This window comes from Nerophis lumbriciformis, linkage group LG03 (genome assembly GCF_033978685.3).
Source record: "Nerophis lumbriciformis linkage group LG03, RoL_Nlum_v2.1, whole genome shotgun sequence".
NCBI lineage: Eukaryota > Metazoa > Chordata > Actinopteri > Syngnathiformes > Syngnathidae > Nerophis > Nerophis lumbriciformis.
In genome coordinates this window covers 35,261,347-35,274,975 of record NC_084550.2, presented here as the reverse complement: position 1 = coordinate 35,274,975, position 13,629 = coordinate 35,261,347, and the positions used below count along the sequence as shown (strand labels likewise).

General features: G+C 39.7%; 1 protein-coding gene across 1 annotated transcript in view; it reads left to right on the top strand.

Annotated features, from left to right (window-relative positions):
* The window catches only part of LOC133583694 (plexin-A2-like), a 452,088-nt gene that overhangs the window by 277,842 nt on the left and 160,617 nt on the right, over positions 1-13,629 (top strand). The window contains exon 12 of the mRNA XM_061937663.2: positions 1,509-1,708. Coding sequence (XP_061793647.1) covers positions 1,509-1,708 — 200 coding nt within the window. The remainder of the gene's footprint in view (positions 1-1,508; positions 1,709-13,629) is intronic.

The following is a 13,629-nucleotide window of genomic DNA, read 5'->3' as shown; positions in this document are numbered from 1 at the left end:
TGCAGCTGAGCCGCAACAGAGTGGTCAAAGAGCCGCATGCGGCTCCGGAGCCGCGGGTTGCTGACCCCTGCCCTAGAAGGACCAAGAATGGTCCCCGGCCCTATGTTTAAGCCAGTGTTTTTCAACCACTGTGCCGCAGCACACTAGTGTGCCGTGAGATACAGTCTGGTGTGCCGTGGGATACTATCTAATTTCACCTATTTGGGTTAAAAATATTTTTTGCAAACCAGTAATTATAGTCTGCAAATGATGTGTTGTTGTTGAGTGTCGGTGCTGTCTAGAGCTCAGCAGAGTAACCGTGTAATACTCTTCCATATCAGTAGGTGGCAGCCGGTAGCTAATTGCTTTGTAGATGTTGGAAACAGCGGTGAGGCAGTGTGCAGGTAAAAAAGTGTATAATGTCTCTGACGGACATCTACACCTCCCGCTGCCTCAACAGAGCCAGTGCCATCATCAAGGACAGCACCCACCCTGGCTCTGACTTGTTCCACCTGCTGCCCTCTGGGAAGCGCTACAGGTGCATTAAAACCAAAACAAACAGGCTAAAGAACAGCTTCTTCCCCAGGGCCATAACCATCCTGAACGGACTGCCCCATTGTCCCTCATAACTGCCTTCTCTTCGGTGCAATAACCCATTCTACCAACCACCCTGTTTTTGTTTTGTTTTTTCATGTATCTATTCATTTCACACCATATTCATTGCACTTCTATATTTTTTTTATATATTTGCACATTGTTTTCCTAGATGCACACATCGCACTGTATGGAATGGCCTCAATCTCGTTACCTTGCGTAATGACAATAAAGCTGATTCTGATTCTGATTCTGATTCTAAACCAAAAATAAACAAAAGGTGAGTGCCCCTAAGAAAAGGCATTGAAGCTTAGGGAAGGCTTTGCAGAACGAAACTAAAACTGAACTAGCTACAAAGTAAACGAAAACAGAATGCTGGACGACAGCAAAGACTTACTGTGGAGCAAAGACGGCGTCCACAATGTACATCCGAACATGACATGACAATCAACAATGTCCCCACAATGAAGGATAAAAACAACTGAAATATTCTTGATTGCTAAAACAAAGTAGATGCGGGAAATATCGCTCAAAGGGAGACAAGAAACTGCTACAGGAAAATACCAAAAAAAGAGAAAAAGCCACCAAAATAGGAGAGCAAGACAAGAACTAAAACACTACACACAGGAAAACAACAAAAAAGTCAAAATAAGTCACGGTGTAATGTGACAGGTGGTGACAGTACACCTACTTTGAGACAAGAGCTAAATTGATGGTTATGGTTTAAAGTCATATCCAACAATTGGGACAACGACTTTTTACTGTCAACTGAGTTTTGTTTTTTAATGATTTCTGCTGGTAGTGTGCCTCCGCATTTTTTCAAGGCAAAAAATGTGCCTTGGCTCAAAAAAGGTTGAAAAACACTGGTTTAAGTAACATTATTGTATAATACCACCGTCACATTCTTCCAAGTTTAACCAGGTGTCCTCCCACAGTGCACCTGTACAAGTGCAGCGCCCAGCGAGACAGCTGTGGCATGTGCCTGCGAGCGGAGAAGAGGTTCCAGTGCGGCTGGTGCAGCAGCGAGGGGCGCTGCACCATGAAGCAGCACTGCCCCCCCATCTCGCCGTACGCCAGCCGCTGGCTTGACCTCTCCGCCGCCAACGTCAAGTGCACCAACCCGCGCATCACTGAGGTCGGTGTGGCTCTTTGGACTGTTGCCCTGCATGTTTGTACAGTTAAAAGTTCAAATTGGGAAAATATGGTCATATTTTTTTATTGTAGGTTTCTTATGTATGTACATAGAAATATTTATATATATAAACATATATATATGTATATAGATATACGGTATATATGTACAGTATATATGTATATATATATATATATATATATAGATGTATATACATATATATATATATATATATGTATATATATATACATATATATATATATGTGTATATATATATATATATATATACATATATGTATATACATACATGTATGTATATGTATGCATACACATGTGTGTGTGTGTCTGTGTGTATATATATATATATATATATATATATATATATATATATATATATATATATATATATATATATATATATATATATATATATATATATGTCTTAATAAGGTTATCCAAAAAATAGTGCTCGATACCGTAGTAGAGCGCAATATATGTATGTGTGGGGAAAAAAAATCACAAGACTATTTCATCTCTACAGGCCTGTTTCATGAGGGGTACCCTCAATCATCGGGAGATTTTAATGGGAGCATTCGCATACCATGGTTTATATAGGGCACAGAGTGGGTGGGTACAGGCTGGCTTAGGGGCGTGGTGATTGGCTCATGTGTTACCTAGGAGGTGTTTCCGTCTATGGCGGCATGCTGTTACAATTTCGCTGCGCTTGTTGAGGGATGACAGGTCTGGACAGTAAATAATAAACATTTTCTCTTTCAAGCATAGGTTGCATCTTTTATTACCACTATTGTAAGGTGTGCTGGATGCAAGAATTTGCCATGTTATTGAATATTCAACATTATTGTCTTTGAGGTCCCAAATGTGTTTGCTGAGTTCTGTGGTATTTCGCAGGTTTTTGTTCCTGAAAGAAGCCTTGTGATTGTTCCATCTGGTTTTGAATTCTCCCTCGGTTAATCCTACATATGTGTCGGATGTGTTAATGTCCTTGCGTATTACCTTAGATTGGTAGACAACTGATGTTTGTAAGCACCCCCCCGTTGAGAGGGCAATCAGGTTTCTTTCGACAGTTACATCCTTTGTTGGTTTTGGAGTCGCTCTGTCTGGGGGCCGACAGCTCATTTGCAATTGTTTTGTTGTGGTTTGAGATGATTTGTCGTATATTGTTCATGCAGCTGTAGCTCAATTTAATGTTGTTCTTGTTGAATACTTTTCTTAGGGTGCTGTCTTTGGGAAAGTGTTTGTCAATCAGATTGAGGAATTTGTGTCCAATGTTAGTTGAGACGTTTTTGCTGTATGGGGGGTTGTACCAGATGATGTCGTTTCGTTTTCTGTTCTTTTTTGGCTGGTTTCCTGGCGTGGGTTCATAGGTGAGGGTGAAATTGTATCCGCTTTCATCAAGGGCTTTTTGGTACGGGGGGGTTGCTTGGTCAAATTCAGCTTTGCTAGATGACAGCATCGATAGCCTTTTATTGATTCCGGTAGGTATTCTTTTCGTGGTGGTGGGTGGGTGGTTGCTGTCATGGTGCACGTATTGGAGTGTTGTGTTGGGTTTCGTGAATGGTTGGTAGCTGTTATTTCTCAGGTTGAAAGTGACGTCAAGGAAGTTGACGGTTTGCTTGTTGGCTTCAATTGTGATCCGTAGGCCGTTCTCTTTGAAAATTTGGCATATGCGCTTCTTGGTATTCTCGCTGCTCCTTGGCGAGGCGCGACATACTGCCAGTCCGTCATCACGGTAAATACCAAGGTTCAGATTGAGGCTAGCGAGCCCACGCCAGGAAACCAGCCAAAAAAGAACAGAAAACGAAACGACATCACAAACTTAAGACGATCAGTCACGCAGTAGAACACGGGAATAGAGCAGCAGCGACACTGACTCCATTAAAGGGGAACATTATCACAATTTCAGAAGGGTTAAAACTATTAAAAATCAGTTCCCAGTGGCTTATTTTATTTTTCGAAGTTTTTTTCAAAATTTTACCCATCACGCAATATCCCTAAAAAAAGCTTCAAAGTGCCTGATTTTAACCATCGTTATATACACCCGTCCATTTTCCTGTGATGTCACATAGTGATGCCAACACAAACAAACATGGCGCATAGGACAAGCTCGGATTCAGACTCGGATTTCAGCGGCTTAGGAGGCAGGTAGAGAAAACGAAATTGAAGGAGAAACTGAAGCTATTGAGCCATATCGGTTTGAACCGTATGCAAGCGAAACCGACGAAAATGACACGACAGCCAGCGACACGGGAGAAAGCGAGGACGAATTCGGCGATCGCCTTCTAACCAACGATTGGTATGTCTTTGTTTGGCATTAAAGGAAACTAACAACTATGAACTAGGTTTACAGCATATGAAATACATTTGGCAACAACATGCACTTTGAGAGTGCAGACAGCCCATTTCAGGCGCGCTAAGAACATATATTTTTCCATGATTTCAGCACTCAGGTTAACCATACCTAAATAGACACAAAATACTGCATTACACAAGACTACCCCAATGTACTCGAATGATTGAAAAAAATTAATGTTTTTAAGCTAAATTATTGGTAAACACAGTTTTTGTATAATAATTTACATAAAACCGCGAGTAATGAATAAAGTTTTCATCAATTAATATATTATGTAGACATACCCTCATCCGCTCTCTTTTCCTGAAAGCTGATCTGTCCAGTTTTGGAGTTGATGTCAGCATCTGCTTTGAGTGTCGCAGGATATCCACACATTCTTGCCATCTCTGTCGTAGCATAGCTTTCGTCGGTAAAGTGTGCGGAACAAACGACTGACCATTTCGTCGGCTTTCCCCACAGCCTCGTATTTTGAACAAATTTCGTCCAATTTCTTGCCACTTTCGCATCTTTGGGCCACTGGGGCAACTTGAATCCGTCCCTGTTCGTGTTGTTACACCCTCCGACAACACACCGACGAAAGTGAGAAAATTGCGGATTGCTTCCGAGAGCGAATAATAGAAAGGCGTTTAATACGCCAAAATTCACCCATTTAGAGTTCGGAAATCGGTTAAAAAAATATATGGCCTTTTTTCTGCAACATCAAGGTATATATTGACGCTTACATAGGTCTGGTGATAATGTTCCCCTTTAATGACGACTTCGACGAGACGCATGTTGGATGCCGTATCCGCCCAACTGTTTAATTGGGACACTGAAGAAGAAGAATTCGAGGGATTCGTCGATGAAATATAACTTCATAAAGTGAGCTTTACATGTTTATTTTGTGTGTTGTGTTGTGTGACATTAACGTTTGAGCAACATTGAGTTATTGATATATTGTTATTGCTCTGCACTATTTAGAGTGTTACTATATTGTGATTGCACTAACGTTTGATTTACCGTAACAGTATCACTGCTTTTTACCTGTTTATTGAATCAGGGAAAAGTTCCCCTCCACTATGTGATATAAATGTTGCACTACATGTTATACTTTGCTGTTGTTAAAAGTGTCATGTCTGTGCATACTTGCCAACCCTCCTGAATTTTCCGGGAGACTCCCGAAATGCAGCGCCTCTCCCGAAAACCTCCCGGGACAAATATTCTCCCGAAAATCTCCCGATTTTCAGCCGGAGCTGGAGGCCACGCCCCCTCCAGCTCCATGCGACCTGAGTGAGGACAGCCTTTTTTCATGACGGGAGGACAACAGGGTGACAAGAACTAAATCATCCAGACTACAGATAAATTGTATTATTATGTTTATCTTACCTAAAAATAAATATATATATTAATTTAAAAAAAATAAAAAAAATGTTTACTATATTTTGCTAAAAACATCAAAATGAATTATATTTTTATTTGTATTTTTTCTGACTCCTTATTACACTCATCCATAGAATTATACATTAAAATAAACATATTTGAAATAATTAATTTTAAATGATCATAATAATTCATTTAAAATGACCTTATTTAATTATTAAAATAATTGCTTGTTTATCAACAACTTTAACATTTTATTCATTACATTTTGAAGCTCTCAGAAGCCAAGTTATGTTATATTCCTGAATATTTATTTATGCAAGTTTGAAGTATCAATTATCTAAACACAGTTTTGTTTGCATATTTTCAGGATGTGTGTGTATATATATATATATATATATATATATATATATATATATATATATATATATATATAATGAAATACTTGACTTGGTGAATTCTAGCTGTCAATATACTCCTCCCCTCTTAACCACGCCCCCCACCCCCACCCCACCCCCACACCTCCCGAAATTGGAGGTCTCAAGGTTGGCAAGTATGTGTCTGTGTGACCATGTTTTGTATTAGTCATGTTTTGTTTTGTTTAGTTATTGGACTCTTTAGTTTCTGGCTTTTCACTCCCTTGTCTTGTTTCCATGGTTACCCATTAGTTTCACCTGTTCCACGTTTGGACTCATTGTGCACTCTTGTTTGTCGCCATAGCAACCCATTAGTTTTCACCTGTCACGTCACGCACCTGTTTCACGTTTTGAGTCACGCACCTGTTTTCGTTAATCATGTCTGTAGTATTTAAGTTCATTGTTTTCAGTTTGTCTTTCTGGTGACATCCCGCATTTATGCTTCTGCACACTCTCCACACTACCTCAATACCCTTGCTGCTCTTTTTTCATGCCGGTTCTATGCCAAGTAAGTTTTTTGTTTATTAAGCCACAGTTAGTGTTTTTTGTTGTTCATAGTTTCTGCCTTTGTGCAAGTATTTGTTTTCATAGCCAAGTCGTTTCTCCGCCACTGTGCGCGCTTTTTGTTTGTACTTTTTTTTGTAGTTATAGTGTTTAAATAAATCATGTATTCACCTTTACGCCACGTATGGTCCAAATCTTTTGCACCTCGGGAGAACAAACCACGCCACAGTCCTAGTCGTGACAAAAAGATAAACAAAACACCACGTCACTGACTTTACCTCGGGGAAAATAATAAAACAGCTGTTTATTCATTTTGGGAGTGAACAGAGTTGTCAGAATGCTGGTTTGTAATCTATTAATAAAGTTTGACTGACTTATCTGACTGTTTTGTTGACATTCCCTTTAGCGCAGCTCCATCTAATGGATGCATAACGTAACCCCAGCCTCTACTGTCGCGTCTATTCTATGCGCCTTATAATGCGGTGCGCCTTATATATGAACGAAGTTTTAAAATATGCCATTCATTGAAGGTGCGCCTTATAGTCCGGTGCGCCTTATAGTGCGAAAAATACGGTACTCTATTCCTGAATTAATTTATTGTTTCAAATCATTATTTATTCATTATACAATGTACAGTAATCGCTGTAATGGCGGAGTTGGGTGTGAAATAAGCTCTGCTTCTTTCTACTCCCTTTCGGACATGTTAGTTTGTGCAAGTGTTACCGTATGTGTTTCCCTAATTTGTTTTGCATGTCAAACTACAGTCTGTATATTTATAAGTGAATTAGTCATCTCGTATTTAGGGAACAACAGCATCATGATGCGGTGTGACATAATTGCCTCTGAGAACTCGTGCACGAGCCAATCGATAAATGTTGCATGCTAACACAGTCGCGGAAGGCGGTTAGCAAGGTAAACGTCATGCTTGATGAAGATCAGCATGTCATCGGTGTTAGCATTAGCATATTGTTAAGAGTGTCAATCAAAGGTCTTCCACTTGTTTTTCATGAAGGACCGTTATGTTCCTCACAATGTCTTATGCATCTGATTATAGAAATGTTTTAAGTACAATGTAAAAAAAATAATTCTGTAGCGTTTAGGGTAGGAGGAGTTCGGGGAAGCCATGGAAAACGACTTCCGGACGGCTTCGAAGCAATTCTGGACCACCATCCGCCGCCTCAGGAAGGGGAAGCAGTGCACTATCAACACCGTGTATGGCGAGGATGGTGTTCTGCTGACCTCGACTGCGGATGTTGTGGATCGGTGGAGGGAATACTTCGAAGACCTCCTCAATCCCACCAACACGTCTTCCTATGAGGAAGCAGTGCCTGGGGAGTCTGTGGTGGGCTCTCCTATTTCTGGGGCTGAGGTTGCTGAGGTAGTTAAAAAGCTCCTCGGTGGCAAGGCCCCGGGGGTGGATGAGATCCGCCCGGAGTTCCTTAAGGCTCTGGATGCTGTGGGGCTGTCTTGGTTGACAAGACTCTGCAGCATCGCGTGGACATCAAGGGCGGTACCTCTGGCTTGGCAGACCGGGGTGGTGGTTCCTCTCTTTAAGAAGGGGAACCAGAAGGTGTGTTCTAACTATCGTGGGATCACACTCCTCAGCCTTCCCGGTAAGGTCTATTCAGGTGTACTGGAGAGGAGGCTACGCCGGATAGTCGAACCTCGGATTCAGGAGGAACAGTGTGGTTTTCGTCCTGGTTGTGGAACTGTGGACCAGCTCTATACTCTCGGCAGGGTCCTTGAGGGTGCATGGGAGTTTGCCCAACCGGTCTACATGTGTTTTGTGGACTTGGAGAAGGCATTCGACCGTGTCCCTCGGGAAGTCCTGTGGGGAGTGCTCAGAGAGTATGGGGTATCGGACTGTCTGATTGTGGCAGTCCGCTCCCTGTATGATCAGTGCCAGAGCTTGGTCCGCATTGCCGGCAGTAAGTTGGACACGTTTCCAGTGAGGGTTGGACTCCGCCAAGGCTGCCCTTTGTCACCCATTCTGTTCATAACTTTTATGGACAAAATTTCTAGGCGCAGTCAAGGCGTTGAGGGGATCTGGTTTGGTGGCTGCAGGATTAGGTCTCTGCTTTTTGCAGATGATGTGGTCCTGATGGCTTCATCTGGCCAGGATCTTCAGCTCTCACTGGATCGGTTCGCAGCCGAGTGTGAAGCGACTGGGATGGGAATCAGCACCTCCAAGTCCGAGTCCATGGTTCTCGCCCGGAAAAGGGTGGAGTGCCATCTCCGGGTTGGGGAGGAGATCTTGCCCCAAGTGGAGGAGTTCAAGTACCTCGGAGTCTTGTTCACGAGTGAGGGAAGAGTGGATCGTGAGATCGACAGGCGGATCGGTATGAGGGGCCGTTAGGGACATTATTCAGAATTACCTCTTACATACACTACTGAAATGCTCTCACATAAACAACTGAAATCTTTTTCTTTTATACACACTACTGAAACACTCTTATAAACACTACTGAAATGCTCTTACATACACTACTGAAATGCTCTTACATAAACAACTGAAATGTTCTTCTTTTATACACACTACTGAAACACTCTTATAAACACTACTGAAATGCTCTTACATACACTACTGAAATGCTCTTATAAATACTACTGAAACACTCTTATAAACACTACTGAAACACTCTTACATACACTACTGAAACACTCTTATAAACACTACTGAAATGCTCTTACATACACTACTGAAACACTCTTATAAACACTACTGAAATGCTCTTACATACACTACTGAAACACTCTTATAAACACTACTGAAATGCTCTTACATACACTACTGAAACACTCTTATAAACACTACTGAAATGCTCTTACATACACTACTGAAACACTCTTATAAACACTACTGAAATGCTCTTACATATACTACTGAAACACTCTTATAAACACTACTGAAACACTCTTATAAACACTACTGAAACATTCTTACATACACTACTGAAACACTCTTATAAACACTACTGAAACATTCTTACATACACTACTGAAACACTCTTATAAACACTACTGAAACATTCTTACATACACTACTGAACCACTCTTATAAACACTACTGAAACATTCTTACATACACTACTGAAACACTCTTATAAACACTACTGAAACATTCTTACATACACTACTGAAACACTCTTATAAACACTACTGAAATGTTTTTGTCTCACGCACACACACACACACACACACACACACACACACCTGTAATTATTTTTCACTAGTATGTATAAATGGATTTCACCTGTGTGTGTGTGTGCTTTTTACACGTCCGTGTGAGAGACAACAATTTCAGTAGTATGTGTGCAAAGATTTCAGTTATGTGTATGAGCGCATCTTACCAGTGTGTATGCAAGCATTTCACCAGTGTGTGTAAGAGCATCTTAGTAGTGTGTGTGAGCGATGTTGCATTCCGGTTCCGGTCACCAATAATCCCCGCCCCTTTTCAGACAAGTTTTATTTATTTATTTATTTATTTTTAAAGCCAAGTTGTTGACAAAATGTCTGCGGACAAGTAGCTTAACCGAGGCGGGAGCTCCACTTCATAATTTGAGGGCTTCAGCGGAGAATATAAGAACACTTTCAATGCAACAAGGGTCGCCCCTGCAGGACGCGGCACCTGAGCGGCCACACAGGTGCCTTTCTCCTCCCGACAGCCAAGCAGCCTGGAGCAAATGTTACCTTGCGAGTTTACACTGCAGCATCATCAAGTGCAACGTTTCAGTTCATGGACATCGAAGCAAGAGGAGGAAAAGGTAATTAGACATTATTTATTTCTAAATGATTGTAGAATCACACGAAATGTAAGGCGACATGGCATTGTAGTGCGCTACAATGGTAACATGTCGAAATGTGAGTGACGTCGTGGTACGTCAGTAGCTAATCAAATACTAATGATAATGGATTACAATTATTTAGCGTTTTTCTATCGACTTGATAAGGGGTCCCCAAACTACGGCCCGCGGGCGGGTTACGGTCCACCAAAGTCCAACATCTGGTCCGCTGGAAAAAAAAAAAAGTTGTATTATTATTTTCAATCTGTCTTTTCTAATCCATTTTTTGCTGTCCCCTAGCCGCTCAGGCAAATCATATTGTCTAAAAATGCATTTCCCTGTATGACTTATATTGTCTTGGCTGTTTTCATGTGATCTGATTGTTACATTCTTATTCCAGAGTCACCACGCAGCTGCGTGACCATAAACAACCTCTGGATTCATGGAACTTCTCTGCACACAAATATATGAATTGGAATATTCAATCAATTTCACATTGGAACATTGTGATTATTATTTTCAACAGTGTGTTGAAAACAACCTTTTTTGGCTCAGAAAGGTTCCTTATGTCTTATTATTCATATGCTTTCAATACTTGTCGGTGTGTAATTCCAGACATAGATGTAAACATTTTTTCAACAAGTGAAACCACTTGAAAATGATGGCAACTATGGAATAGACATTTTCACTTCAATTCTGCACTTTACTCAGTGAACAACATGTGATATAAAAGGTTTGTTAAAATGTTTTCTTCTCTTGTGCAGTGTATTCTGCAAGTTAAAATTTTGTAAAAAAAATAAATAAATAAGGAACCTGTTATACAGACAATATGAAGTTGCCCACTTTATTATTGCAAATATCAAAATAACACTGCAATATGTTTGTGCTGTAAACATTTATGTTTCTACCGTTGAGGTTTTTAAGTTATTTTATGTTCTGACGAGTAATGTCATCCAGCCCCCACCATCACACACACTTTGTCAAAATCTCCCCAAACTTGTCCCAAATGTTTGTGCTACACAATTTTTTTGTCTTATGATTATTGTATTTAGGCTAGGTGTAAATATTAACACATTAACTTAAACTATAATTTTAGACAAACAATATACATTGTCTGACTACAAGAAGCATTGAAAAGTATATAAATAATAAGGCATAACAGGGGCGTCACTAGCTTTTAAGGACAGGGGGGGCTTAGCCCCCAGGAGATTCACAGGATGCGAGCGAACGTAGCGCACGAGCAAAACACTTCACAAACGGCTAACAAAGACTTATAAATAATTCATTGTTATTATTATTGTTTCATTCGGTTTATTTTCAATCTGTGTTCAGTACAACAACAAACATGGCTTTGCACAGTGATATTTTGTTTACAGCATCAACAAGAAACAATTACTTGCATGATCCTTCACGATACACTGAAACACAATGAAAGTGGTGGCATTAGCCTTTATGTTATTAATTCACAACATAGAGGCTAATGCCACCACTTTAGCTCACAATACAATAATTGTTTGTTCCCAAATATTTTGAAGTTGCACAGATTACATTTTGGGCACATATGTGACTAAAATGGTTGTAAATTAAAGCCCTGGAAATATTACTTAGTTACTTGAATTAAAATAATATCTGGATCGGGTTAATATGGCTTAAATATAATATATATATATATATATATATATATATATATATATATATATATATATATATATATATTATGGCAAGCCGTTAAGGAAATTAAATATATATGGAAGTCTGAATAGAAATGAGAAAGGTTTATATATACTGTAAATAAGAAAGACTTAGAGTCCGTCTGCTGATCTGAAAAAGAGCCAAAGCTGTCAAAGAGTTGAGGGATCATCTTCAAAGTGCAATGCTGAAACAAATAATGCAAACAATAAAATGTAACTTCCAGGGCTGGAGATTAACGTAGTCCCGGGGACGGTAAAAAAAAATGCACGTGACGAAATGAAATGCTCCCCGGGACAATGGCTTTTAACCATTGTTTTTCTTTTTCTTTTTATGTATTTATTAATTTTACATTTGATATTAAATGTCTTGGTTTTTCCTCCCTCTGAAAATATAATACAATAAAACAAATATATTTAATTATGTTTTTTTCATTATTTTAACAATAGGATAATGTATATTACTTTATATAGACTCTACCAGAAACACAAAACTTAAAAACTAAATTATTTACAATTGCAGACACAAGGTTTCGTGCAGCTTCACTCATTGTAAAGGAAGACGGAAGTCCACGCAGGAGAAAAATGACTACAAAGATGGTGTCTGGGTTTTTCTTAAATATATATATATATATATATATATATATATATATATATATATATATATATATATATATGCAAGGTCGCAAAGAAAATGCGGACTGGATTTTGAGTGATGTGGGCATTTTCTATATGAACAAGTGGAATGGATTGGATACCGACGCACTAAAGGGGCTCTCTACCTTACGCTATGAAGTGAGGGGAAACTGAGTGAATAATGACAGGTTATATAATTATTTATTTAAACTCATATTCGGGCCACTTTATAATGAATATGTCGGCATGTATTTGTAAAAAAAAAAAAAAAAAAAATTGTCCCCAAATTATTTAGGGGGGCTTAAGAATATTTTAGGGGGGCTTGAGCCCCCCTAAAACAGGCATAACAACGCCAATGAGGCATAAGGAACATTTTTGAGCAAAAAAAAAGGATATTTAATATGTTTATGTAAAATTGATTGAATATTCCAATTAATATATTTGTGTGCAGAGAAGTTCCATGAATCCAGAGGTTGTTTATTCTGTCCTTGTTGAAATGGTCACGCAGCTGTGTGGTGACTCTGGAATAAGAATGTAACAATCAGATCACATGAAAACAGCCAAGACAATATAAGTCATACAGGGAAATGCATTTTTAGACAATATGATTTGCCTGAGCGGCTAGGGCACACCAAAAAATGGATTAGAAAAGACAGATTGAAAATAATAATACAACTTTTTTTTTTTCCAGCGGACCAGATGTTGGACGTTGGTGGACCGTAACCGGCCCGCGGGCCGTAGTTTGGGGACCCCTTAGCAAGGCGATAGAAAAACGCTAAATAATTGTAATCCATTATCATTAGTATTTGATTAGCTACTGACGTACCACGACGTGACTCACATTTCGACATGTTACCATTGTAGCGCACTACAATGCCATGTCACCTTACATTTCGAGGGATTCAACAATCATTTAGAAATAAATAATGTCTAATTACCTTTTCCTCCTCTTGCTTCAATGTCCATGAACTGAAACGTTGCACTTGATGATGCTGCAGTGTAAACTCGCAAGGTAACATTTGCTCCAGGCTGCTTGGCTGTCGGGAGGAGAAAGGCACCTGTGTGGCCGCTCAGGTGCCGCGTCCTGCAGGGGCGACCCTTGTTGCATTGAAAGTGTTCTTATATTCTCCGCTGAAGCCCTCAAATTATGAAGTGGAGCTCCCACCTC